The 12,799-nt window shown below is 45.5% G+C and overlaps 1 protein-coding gene across 5 annotated transcripts in view; it reads left to right on the plus strand.

Annotated features, from left to right (window-relative positions):
• Positions 1-12,799, plus strand: part of VGLL4 (vestigial like family member 4) — a 148,431-nt gene that overhangs the window by 95,806 nt on the left and 39,826 nt on the right. For all 5 annotated transcript variants that reach the window (XM_079795443.1, XM_079795441.1, XM_079795442.1 and 2 more), the window contains one exon: positions 9,661-9,850. In XM_079795443.1, coding sequence (XP_079651569.1) covers positions 9,661-9,850 — 190 coding nt within the window. The remainder of the gene's footprint in view (positions 1-9,660; positions 9,851-12,799) is intronic.

The following is a 12,799-nucleotide window of genomic DNA, read 5'->3' on the forward strand; positions in this document are numbered from 1 at the left end:
TCCACGTGCCGGGTTGGGTATGAATTTTGAATTCGTTCCCGGGAACCTCGTCTTACTCCTCAGGGTCTGGGCTAGAATATATTGCAGAGAACAAGATTGCCGAGTATTTATATTTTGAGAGATCATAGCAAGCGTGTACGTACTGCCCAGGAGTCTGCAGTTTCTGCGTTGGAGGTGGTCAGTATGAGAATGGCACTGGGACTCTGCCGGGCAGCTCAGCCCCGCTACAAAGTGTCCGAAGTGGCAGCAACGATGCCTTTGGGTTGGGTTTTGAAAGTCGAGAAGAGCACGAATTGGCCAGGAGGATTTCGGAAGGGATCCTAATGGGGAGAAAGGTGAATGAATTGAGAGCTGAGAGCGTGTACCTGGGGAGGGGGCACTGGTTCATCGAGCACTGGGCACGGAGCCAGATTTCTTGTTTCATCCTTGAGCTAGCTCAGGGCCCCGGTGTGAAGGTTCACACACGTGGAAACAGTCGTGGGAAGTCAGGTAGCGGCCCCGAGATCATCCCGCTGGCTCTTGGTGGAGCGGGTTTGGAATGCTCACTACCCATGCTCCTTGGCACTGTGTCTCCTGACCTTTTAGGTTAGTTGGTGGAAACTGTATAGGTGCTAAGTTTATTAGAGGAGAGGAGCTCTCCTGAATAGCGGGAACCACGTTTGGAGAAGTTCCCTTTGCCCCTGTCATGTCGTCCTCTAAATGGGAGTCGTATCAACGAATGGATTTCAGTAGCTAGTATAATAAAAAAATCACCTGTCCTAGGAACTTTGTGTAAGTTTTCATTGGTTCTCATAAAAACCCCTCAAGGTAGATGAAGAAATAGAGGCTCAAGAGAGATGAAGAAGGAGACTTTGCAAGATCACACCTTTTTTGTGATTGCAGAGCCCACTTCCTGCCCCGTTCCTCTGCCCTGGGCGAGTGTGGTCAGGATTGCAGAGACAAGGCTGTGGGCGTTACTCCCCCCACCCCCCAACACACACCATATGCTAGATGTCACAAAGAGGAGCAGACACATGGGATAGCTGTGAACACACAGGCTGTGGTAAGTCCATTCTAGAGGTTTGGAGTGTTATGGGAGAGCAGAGGAAGGAAATTTTAATTTTCCAATCTCTCCTTCCCACTCCCCAAGGTCTCTTTTCCCCCCTTCTCCATTAGTCAGTGACTGATTCTAAGACCCAGCTGTCCCAGGGTAGGTCCCTGGTCCAGTCATACCCTGCAGAATTCTGTTTTAATTAAAGAGTGTTTTTACGATACAGTTCCTATCATGTAACCTTAGATGTTGAACCTGTTGCACGAGCTTACAGAGAATTTCTCTGGGTATCTTCCCTCACATTTTGAAGAGGTGATGCCATTTCCCCAAGCTCTGCCTCATGGCACCCGGAATCCCGTGGAAGGTGGCTCCACTGTTGGAGAGGTTAGATCGAGCATCACTCAGAGATTGCTTCTAAATATCTATAATAAGGTCTAACCAGAGAGCAAGTTGAGCCCCTAGCAAAGTGCCGGATTCCAATTCCATCTGCAGACACGTTGCTTTCATAATTCTCTTCCTTCTCGTTAACAGCAACATGTTCTAGAAGTAGATTTGCAAGTGGATAGAGTGAAGCATGTCTGACAGGCTTCAAGTGCCTTTTTCCATGGAGGGTTCTGTGCACGTGGCGTTAAAGGTTCTCGAACTGCTTTTACCTTCTTGGGGTTCACGGGTGACGTGTCAGTGCTGAGGCCTCAGGTGGGGCCATAGTGAGGACATGAGCTACCCTGTGCTGATGCTCATACCCAGGCAGATCGCTTTCCCATCTGCCCCAGTACAGTGAGAGCAGGGCTGTGCTGCGAGGCTCGGCATCCCTGATCTACTGGGAACCCTCCGCAGCCCCGTCACAACCAGCCTGGGGTCGGAGGACCGAGAATTGCAGCCGGTGTGGTTATTAGATCTGGCTCAGGAAACCGAGGACACAGGCAGGTGTTGAGTCTTTGTGAATCCCTGTTATGGTTTCTGAAACCAGCACCCAGCCTGACACTGAGATCTGCTGTTATGTCACTGTTGGGTGCCTGAGTTCCTCTTTAAGCTGAGATGATCTGGATAGTAAGATGTTTATTTGAGTCCTCTTACAGTTTCACCCAGATTAGTATTGCATAATCTTTGAAGAGACAGTTCAGTTATAAAGTGAATTCAACAGGGTAAATGAAATTTTTAGGGACTTTTTAAAACCCTGAACACAACAAAATTATTTCAGGCAATGTAGAACTTGCTAATTAAATGATTAGCAATATATGGATGTGAATATAACAATTTTAAATTTACTTTAAAATGCTTTTTAGTGAGTGCTTTTTGATATTCAGATATTCAACTTTTTAAAGCATTTTAGTGTATATTTGGCATGGATATGAAGGGTTACAGACTGCTTCTTTGGGATTATTATTTTTACCCTTTTCCCTCTTGCCCCTGTAGAATTATAGATATATTTAAAATGAGTAGGGACTGTTGACATCATCCACCTTTGGGCATGTCTGGGAGTAGGTGCCACCTGGATGTGCTGAACTGCAGTCTTAGGGAGACCCCAGCCTGGTTCCTAGGGACCCTCCCCGTCACCTGTGCTTTCTTTAGCCCTGAGGCTCAGCATGAGTCTCTGCACTTTCCCTGGTGCTGGGCCAAGAGCCCACTTGCTTTTAGGGCTGATCCATTGGTCTCCTCCCCTCTTGGCAGTTTCTACTTGAGAAGTGGCCTCCATGCATGAGATTGCTTCATTGTGACCCGGCCCACTGCACTAGGCTTGTCAGGGTGGACCCAGCGTTGGGAGCTGTTTGGTCCCAGAGCAAAGTGAAGAGCTTTATCCTTTGAGTCAGACTGGGTTTCAGGCCTGTGCTCCCCTCCTGCTGCCCCTCCCTTCCTCTCCTATTAGTTAGCATGGCTGTCATCACAAAATAAACCTGGCAGGCCGGGCAGCTTAAACAACAGACTTTTATTCTCACCGTTCTGGAGGCTTGTAGATGACTGTCTTCATGTTCACATAGTCTGTCTTCTCATCTGTCTGTGTCTTAATCTCCTTTCCTCTTTATTTTTTATTGATTTCAGAGAGGAAGGGCGAGGGAGAGCGAGATAGAAACATCAATGATGAGAAAGAATGTTTGATCGGTTGCCTCCTGCACACCCCCTACTGGGGATCAAGCCCGAAACTCGGGCATGTGCCCTTGACCCGAATTGAACCTGGGACCTTTCAGTCCTCAGGCTGATGATGCTCTATCCACTGAGCCAAACCAGCTAGGGCCTAATCTCCTTTTCTTTTTAGGACACCAGTCATATTGGACTAGAGCCCATCCTAATGACTCCATTTAACCCTAATCACCTCTTCAGAGACCCTGTCAAAAAATATTGTCACATTCTGAGGTACTGGGGTTAGAACTGCAACATATGAATTTTGGGGGGACATAGTTCCACTCATAACAATCCCTTCCCTACCCTTTCCTTCCTCTCTCTCTTCCTTTCTCCCTCCCTTTCTTCTGCTCTCTCTCCTACTTTTCTTCTTCCTCCTCACTTCTTCCTCTCTCCCCATCGCCCTTCCTATCCATCTCTCCTCCTTCCTTCCCTTCCACTCTCTTCCCTTCCTGTAAAAGCGTCCTGCACCACTAGAAAGAATATAAAAACTGGAAAATCCTTCCGGCTCTTCTATTTAACCAGCTTTGTGACCTCGAGCAATTCACTGATTCTTGAAGCGCTCATTTCCTTAGCTGCCAGATGGGAGTTAGTCTTCCTCTCTGCCCTTATTGGGCTGTAGTGAGGGAAAAGGCTTTTAAAATAAAATATTTAATACAAGATGCAGGGAAACTCTTGACAAGAGTGTAATATTTATGGGATTATTTGGATTACTTGAAATTCTAATTAAAACGGCACATGTTTCAACTGCACAGGTTTTACTGTGTTATTGTTATCCTTAATTATATGATCAGCAGCCAGCAATACAAGGTTGTGGGGGTTTTCCTGAACAACCTCATTGTTGTTCTAAAGATCTGATCTGCTCAAACCAAGCTCCGTCAGGGGTCTGGGCTTGGCCTAGCCTGCCCCGCCTGGCCCACTGGGCCGGAGTGACCTTCCGCTGAGGTTTGGATCCGGCTCTGCAGGGTTAGAGCTGTGAGTCTGGGGCTGCTGAGAGGGACAGTGGGGGTGGCCCTTGTACCCCAGGGGTGATGGGAAAGGGCGCTCGGGTCCTGAGTTGTAGCATCGTGTGCAGTCCTTGTACCGCTGGCAGACACTACGTCACATCTTTTATCTCTGCTGGCTCGCCCGGGTTTCATCGTGTTGCCTAACAGCCCTCCTTGTGAAAAAAGAAAAGGGAAGAAAAGAAAAAAAGTTAACCAGAATGGGGATAGCCACAAGCTGAACTGCTTGAAAGAGGTTGACTTCACTGTCTTCTCCCCAGCTGCTGGTCCGCGAGACAAAAAAGTATTATTTGGAAAGAGAAGGAGCAAGCCCCGGCTGCCGGGGCTCCTTGCCCTGCACGGTCATGGGTTTGTGAGATGTGAGCCGGGCCGGGAAACGTTAGAGCTGTTTTATCAGGGTGCTCTCTTGCCAGGAGGGTGACGTCAGCCTGCTCGCCGCGGGCTGTGGTCAGACAGGAGACGTCCGCGTAGCCGAGCGGCTGGCTTGGGGGACCGCGCTGTGGTTTTGCTTCTTTGATTTAGACTCAGACCCGATACACGGGGCGGGGAGGGGAGTAGGACATCAAGTCTTGGACACAGCAAAGGTTTAAATTGTGGCAGAAAACGCTCTGTTGGGTAAGGCGTAGAGGTTTTTTGTGAAAAGCCTACCCTTACAGTTTTTAGCAGGATCCTTTTTAGTACAGTTGTACCTTCCCCCTTTCCATGAATACAGGACGTTGGCATTTCAGCCTTGTGTTGTTTGACTAACCTTCATAAAACGACAATAAATGCCATCACTGGGATGAATTTCTCCTGAGTCATGTCACAGTCTGAAACGCAGCCACAGATCCGCGTCGGGCGCTTGGCCCCGCGGTGGTTGCAGGGGCGCTGTGATGGGGAGCTGAGAGACACAGAAGGCGATTCCTGCTTCGCCCTCGCCTCCATTAATCTCCCCGAAACCAAATCAGCCGCCTCACCTCCAGGCTGAAGGCCTTGGCCTCCATTATTCAGTCGTATGAAAGTCGAATCTGCATTTTGTGGACCAGGTTATATTCATCTCTGGTTTCAGTTGACAAACACAACTTTCTCGTAGTATTTGAATACTGCAAGAAGGAAGTTGCAACGCTTGAGAACTAGAAGTGCCCTAGATTTTTAATGACATCTCCTTTAATGATGAGGTAAATTTTTAGTTAAGACTATTTAATTGACTCAGTATTTTTTCCCTACATTGATAAAGTGTGTCCTGTAAAAGTTTAGCATTTTTCAGTTAGCAAGTGTAAAGTAAGACTTAACTTTGGAAGATATACATTATGGGGAACCTAGACTTTTAGAGCCGGCTAGGCCTTCAAGATGGTCCGATGGAGCCACTCACAAATGGAGAAACTGAGGCTGTTTTGAGGACCTTCCAGTTACATTCCATTTTTGCATCCAGTCTAAGATGAACCATTATTTTATATTTCACTAAGACAAACAGTCCTGCCTAGTACAATATGCCTGTTGGGTATCAGATAAACTTCAGTCTTAGCTATATTAAGATGTAGGAAATAAAGAATCACATAGTCATTGAAATATGGTAATGACAAGATTCTGAAACCAGGTTATGTATTCCATCTTCTCCATCTGACTTTGAAAGAATTTTCTTGTAATATTTTACCCAAATCGTTACATAGCACATCGTAAGGCTAGGTGATTTTCTTTTTTGTTTCTCTGGGTTAAATTTTTTTAAAATTGAAATTAATATGTGCTGATTCTTGTGAAATCTTGGGCCACAATCTTTGCTCCTCCTCAGTTGGGAGAAAAAGTTAAGCACTATTTTTAGTCCATATATTAGAATTGTCACCATTTTTAGTAATTTTTTGTATCTGTTAGGCATTTTCCTTCACTAACACACTGAGATTAAAAGGCCAAACACATTAAAAAAAGTTAAACTTCTTTTGTTATAACTTGTAACTGTAAATTTTTCAAAAAGTTAAATGGACAGTTGTAGCTAAGCCAACTAGAGATACTTAGAATACTGGGTTACTCAGACAGCTCAAATCTCCTTTCTTCTGTTTATTCTTGAAAAAGAAAGATAACCTTTTTTTCCTTTTTCAAGTGCCAAGCCATTGTGAAATTTAGAATATACACCAGTATAAAAGAAAGAAGTCTTTACTACCCCCAAGATAAGTTCCTTTGGTGTGTATTTTTCCCCTCCTCTGCTGTGGTCAGGGTCTGGGTAAATGTCACCATTCGTTTTTCTGACAGTACTTTGCACAGCCTTCACCATGTAACAGGCACTCTGACTCAGTCTGATTAGAAACTGAGCTAGGACTTATCTGACTGTAACAGAGTAGAGAGATAGAGCTGTCATAACAAAAGGTTTCTTTTTATTTCAGGGAAAATTAGTGGATGCTTGTCCTTATTTAACAGTTAAGTGTGAAAAACCTGAGAGAAAAGGGGTCTTCTGTCATCCATTGATAATCCATTTGGGGGGAGGGGTAGCTACTTTGTTGAGATGTCATTCACATACCATATAATGGACCCTTTCAATGTATGCAATCCAGTGGTTGTAAGTATGTGGATGGAGTTGTGCAGCCTTCACCACAATCAGTCTTAGAACGTTTTCATCATCCCCCCATAAAACCCGGTACTCATTGGCAGCTCCTTTCTACTTCCCCTTCTCCCAGGCCCCTAGCAATCACTGATCTACTTTTTGTCCTTTTGGATTTGCCTGTTCTGGACATTTCATCTAAATAGAATTAGAACTGCATGGCCTTTTGTGTCTGGCTTCTTCCACATAGCAAACTGTTTTCCAAACTGTGGTAGCATGAATCAGTACTTCATTTCTTTTTATGGCTAAACAATATTGTATTATATGGATGGACCACATTCTTCAGTTGCTGGACATTTGGGTTTTTCGCTATTGTGAAATAATGCTGCTATGAACACTCATGTATATACGTTTTTTTGGGGAAAGACCATTTTCATTTTTCTTGGGTATGTACCTAGGAGTGGAATTGCTGGGTCAAATGGTAAATGTATGTTTAACCTTTGAGGAACTGCCAAACTGTTTCCATAGCAGCAGCACCATTTTACACTTGTGGTTCACAGCCCTATAATTCACCAAGCAACCAATGCTTACTAAGAAATTATTACTTGCGTAATATTGAACGAGGGCAGCAGAACCCAGTGTGTGTGTCGGTGAATCCGCGTGCACAAGGCCTCTTCTGGTGCCAACAACACGCCTGCCCCGTCATCTCTGTGGGGTCTGGTAGAGCTACATTGCAGCCCATAGGGGAGAAAGGACCAGTTATGGCTTCTTGTGGGTCTGTTCCCCCCAGTTCAGAAATCTCCAGTGTTTTCAGAGGATCCCTGTGGACTTCCCCGTCAGACACCAGCGCTTCAGTCTTAAAGATAAGCAGTGCATCAACTCGGTGAACTTCTAATGCGAGCACTGGATGAAAACTGGAGAGTGGAACGGAATGTTGTTCTTACCCCAAGAGTTTTGCTTTTCGTGGAATAGTGTATGCTGTGTGATGAGTGACTCTTCCTTTTTTGGAGTGATTTGAATTTGTTGCTGTGATGGTGGTTTTCCATGGTAACTGCTGTTGCCACACATCTGGCATCTGATGAAATGGCTCCCAGATCCCAGGGGTCTGCACAGCCCTAGCACTCCTCATCCCCTCCTCCTGCCAAGGATGTGGAGAAACCCTGGGCGGAGGGCGTGGTGGCTCTGGCGTGGTGACGAGGTTTGATTTGCAATGGCTGAGTTCCTGGGGGTATCATCAGGGCTCCTCCAAAAGTTAGCTGGGCTACAGATGCTGTACCCCGGAAACTCCTCCCCTCCCTGGGGAGGAGGTGAGAGTAAGAAAGAGGGGCGTGTTGGGAAAGAATATTTCTGATTTATCAAGGCATCAATATTAGCACTGCTCTGTTTGCTTGTTTGTTTGTTTAAACCAAAATTACTAAATTGGAAGTAGAGGTCAACCAAAATCCTACTGGATTTCTGAGAGGAGCAGGCCAGCCTAGGCCCTGTTTTTTTAGGTATTTCATTTAAAATGGAAAGTTCCAGTTTGTGTTGGGGCCAAAATCCCAAAAAGAAATCCTTACTGGAGGTGTATTACGGGTCACTGTATATTTGCTAGTTTATATCTTGGTTGACTAAATTGGCAAAATTTTTATTTTTCCTGGTAAACATTCAGGAGGGTTTTTTCCTCACTCCTTGCCCTCACAAAATCATATTTGTCATATGTGTATGAAGCAAACGACTGTTAAAACCGTCCACACATCTGTGATGATATGAAAATTAGTGGTGGCCAACAAAGATTTCCTTTCTTAGGTACCACAAGGCCTCAGATGAAGTTGACTTTATCCTAATATTACTCTCAAAGTGTGACCAAGTGCAAACCCAACTGGTCAGGCCTTAGAGACCAATACGAATAGCACCACAAAAGGGTTATTATTTGTGAAAAATGTAGGTCCCTCTTCCCCCATATGACTCAGAAAGCTTAAAGTTTTCTCTCTAAGTAATTATTATTGTTTATAAATTTAGAAGGTATACAACCTTTATTATAAGCATATAAAGGGTTATGCTTATTTCAGTTCATAGTGAGGCACAAAGTTTTCACCTAACACACAGCCTTTTTGGAATGGGAATGAAAAACATTAAGATGTCGAATCAGATCGAGATGTGAACTTGAATTTGAGTGTCTGACTTTGAAACACGTTTTGAGAACTGTACCTGTGAATTAATCTTGTGAATAATTATATGCCAAAAATGTGCTGATAATAATCATAGTATTTTTAACATCCCATTTTTAGTAGACTCTAAGAATAAATGTTTATTTCTCATTAAACAGTGCATTTCTATTTCTGGTAACTTTTTGGGCATATATGTGAATCATTAACCCATAAATTTTCCTCATTCTTAAAAAAAAAATAACCTACCAAAAATACAATAAAAATGTAATGAGTAAGAAAAGTGAATTTGTCATAGTGTTCCAATGAACCCTGTGTTAGGTCATTCTCTTAGAGGTATGGAGTCAAATACCCATAAATCAAAAGTCATTTCATGTTTTAAATTAACTTCAGAGATGGTTTATGGTCAATTTTTCCCCCTCTCTGTTACTTTATTGCAACTTTTAATTTTAAACTTTACCCTAAAGAGTTATTGAAGAAATGGCAATTACGTGAGGTGATGGAGGTGTTAGCTAACTCTGTGGTGGCAAACGTTTTGCAATATATAAGTATCAAATCAACACATTTGTACACCTTAAACTTACCTAATGTCACATGTCAGTTATCTCTCAGTAAAGCTGGGGCGTGGGGGGAAGAGTTACTGTGCTAGAAAACCACGTTTATGCAAAACGCCTCATGCTTGGCAGCTAACCTTATGCTCAGACCGTGTTCTGAGAATGGCAGGCTGCGTCTCACGTTGCCAGAAACTTTCCACTGGGAGTAGTTTTGCAAGGGGCCGGGCGGGCGGGGAGCGGGGGGCTGAGGCAGGGACATTTCTCCTGCTTGGTGACGACATCATTCCTCTTGGCGTAGGTGAAGCTGCTCTCCGGGGAGAACCCAGGATGCAGACCATCCCTGTGGCATCCGCCCTCACCAGTCATCGCACGGGCCCCCCGCCCATCAGCCCTAGCAAGAGGAAGTTCGGCATGGAACCGGGGGACGACGACCTGGACTGTGAAAACGACCACGCTTCCAAGATGAGCCGCATCTTCAGCCCCCATCTGTAAGTCCCCCGCTCGGAAGTGCGGGCGTCCTGATTCAGGCTGGCGCACGCGATGCCATGCCAGGGCCACGTTTCTCTTGCAACTTTGCGTCAGCCGTGGAGTGAAGGATGAATAATGCTCATCTGCCAGGAGCGGGTAGTACACCAATTTTAATAACTCACGGAGAGACATCTTACTTCCCCCTGGCTTATGTGTCTGACCATTCGTGTGTTTTTCCCCGCGGAAGTTAAAAGGAAGTTATCGCTTCTTGGGGTGGTTGTGTGAAAAGGTTGCCTTTTCTTGCCTGTACTAGTACTGGTGGTGGTCAGGAGAGTCCGTCTTTGGTGAATGTTTTCGTGTGCCAGGGACATGGGAGGAGAAGTTAGCCCCGGAGCAGAGTGGGACCGTTAAGACGTATTCATTCTGACCCTCTGTGTTCACGGTGTGAACTTGAGATCTCCCCAAAGTGGGAAGGGCGGCCTGTTGTGTGGTGGGAAAGTGCTGTGTATCCCACTCGATGGGTGAGCCTCTTGCAGCCCTGTCAGCCCGGGGCTGGAGGGCTGGGTGCTCGTCCTCCCTCTGCCACCCGCACTCTCTTACGTCCCAGCGTGGGCTGCTGCCACGCTCGGGGCCTCGGTTTCCCTATTGATGACAAGAAGGGGTTGGAATGAAGGCTCTCTGAATCTGAGCCACACCGACCACGTTTTTACTTGGGAAACAGCTTGCCTTTCTGTGCACTGTATCCGGCTTCCCCTCGCTCTCTCCTCGACCCCGTGCTTGCCTTGAAAAGAAGCGGAACGCTCTTCCACGTGTTTTCAGGATTTGGAGACGCCCACCAGCTGCCTGGAAAGTCCGCTCTGGCAATCATGTTGGCCGGTCGGTGCGACCGATCAGCGTTGGGGGTCTTGGCCAGAGGCGGGAGGCCGCCCTGGTTATTGGAAGGAGCCGCTCTGTGTATCCAGGTGAAAGGTTCTATTGCTTCCCCTCCTCCCACGCATGCGCTGATGGTTTGTAATTATTCAGGATGCTCCGTTCCCCTGGTCCTGATAGCCGAGGACGCTGCTGTTTCTGGCAAGAACAGGAGGCCCAGTCAGCGAGTCCCCGTTTCCTCATTGGAGGAGGAGGCCTTGCGCAGTTAGGTGGCTGATAACGCCAGCAGCGCTCTGCTGCCTCAGCGCCAGCAGTCCCCGGCATTCCACGCATTCCAGCCGCTTGGACTGTTGTGTGCAGTCATAAGACCCACTGACAGAGGTATTTATCCTCCAGTAAATCACCATAGTGTGAGAGGCTGAGCCTGCAGTCTGGAGCCCTGGAATTTGCTACAATCAGGAAGGAATCCAGCAACGAGGCACTGCAAAACAATGAGCTCTCGCAAACCCGCCGGCTTATAATGTAGGTCCCGGGCACAGCTATTTGGAGTTTATTCTTTTGTTACGAGGAATGTCCTCTCTCACATCCCCTCCACCCTAAACCCAAACGAGGAGGGAGGAGACAGCCCTGACATAGTATGTTTTAGGATCATACATGCCTTAGTTTCAATCCTAATCTGGCACTTACCAGCTGTGAGGCCTTGGACAATCACTAATATAGCTAGGCCCAATAAATATCCTTCTTTGTAAGGTGGCAGTGATAATAGTTTGTGTATAGAACTACTGTGAGCATTGGAGTTAAAATCTGTAAGGAGTTTGGCACAGTATAATACTCCGTTGATGTAGCTGTTGCTTTTATTAACAAGTCCATTATTGAGATACTGGTACCGACGGTGGAGAATAAGAATACCATTATGGTGAACTGAACGTTTGAGAGTGCTGCGTTTTAATAAGAAACTCTGGGTTCAAAAAATCCCAGCTTTCTCTTTCAGCGGGAGTCATCATAGCTCCTTTCATGGGCTGATGGTGAGTGTTTAGTGCAGTGCCTGGCAGGTGGGGAGCACCCAGCTTCAGTTGTTACTAACACCATTAGAATATTACAGCATTTAGAACACGATTTTGTAATTCCTTCGGTGGTTACAATATGTCCTTGAAGTACAGGCCTATGATGACGTTATAAATGAAGTGTAAATAATAAAAATAGAATTGCGAGATTTCATGTGCAACTCACAGTGGACGTCATCATGCAGTCTTACGATAATAGAAACAGACCAGACGCACACTCCCCCCCGCCCCAAACCCAAACTCCCTGGCCCTAAGAAGGAAATACATGATCCGTGTGTGGTCATTTCCTTCTGATGTCACCCGTGTGGTAGTTATTCCCTTTGGTAACATTACCAGTATTTCGACTTGTGTTTTCTAAGAGCCGAATGACAGGCAAATTGAAAAGATGGCTGCATCTCTTTCTCTCCATGTTGCATAGTACTTAGGAAGTCCTGTTGTTTGACTTGGTGAAATGTTTACTATTGGAGGGGTAGCATGTTCCCTCCTTTTTATTTACGGTCTAGGGTGTTTGCAGTAATAAATTACAGATTCCTGTTTATTTGGGAAAGAATGTTGCAGTATATTTGTTTAAGGAGATTACCAAGTGATCTTTGCTCTTTATCTTCTTAAATGTATTTGGTTACTTTATCACTAAAGAAATCACAGTCTGGAGGAAGGAGTGTTGTTGAGAAGCAGTTGTGGCAGCTAGCTACGAGGGTCTAAAGATGCGTGCTTTGGCTGCGTTTCATTATAACCGTCACGTTGGAGAGATCGAGTGGCTCTGAGCCAGAGTCAGAAGCTACAGAGAGTATGGTTACATTTCATCTGATCTGACTTGGGGAGGAGGAGGGAGAAGAGAGGTTTCCTTAGTTTTTCTCTAGAACTTGGATACTGAGAATTTCTGGACTCTGTTTCCAGCCCTTTATAAACCTGGGTCCTTGGTACTCTTTTTTTAAAAAAAAAAAAAAAAAAAAAAGTATTTTTATTGATTTCAGAGAGAAAGGGAGAGGGAGAGAGAAACATCAATGATGAGAGAGAATCATTGATTGGCTGCCT

This window comes from Cnephaeus nilssonii (genome assembly GCF_951640355.1).
Source record: "Cnephaeus nilssonii genome assembly, chromosome: 17".
NCBI lineage: Eukaryota > Metazoa > Chordata > Mammalia > Chiroptera > Vespertilionidae > Cnephaeus > Cnephaeus nilssonii.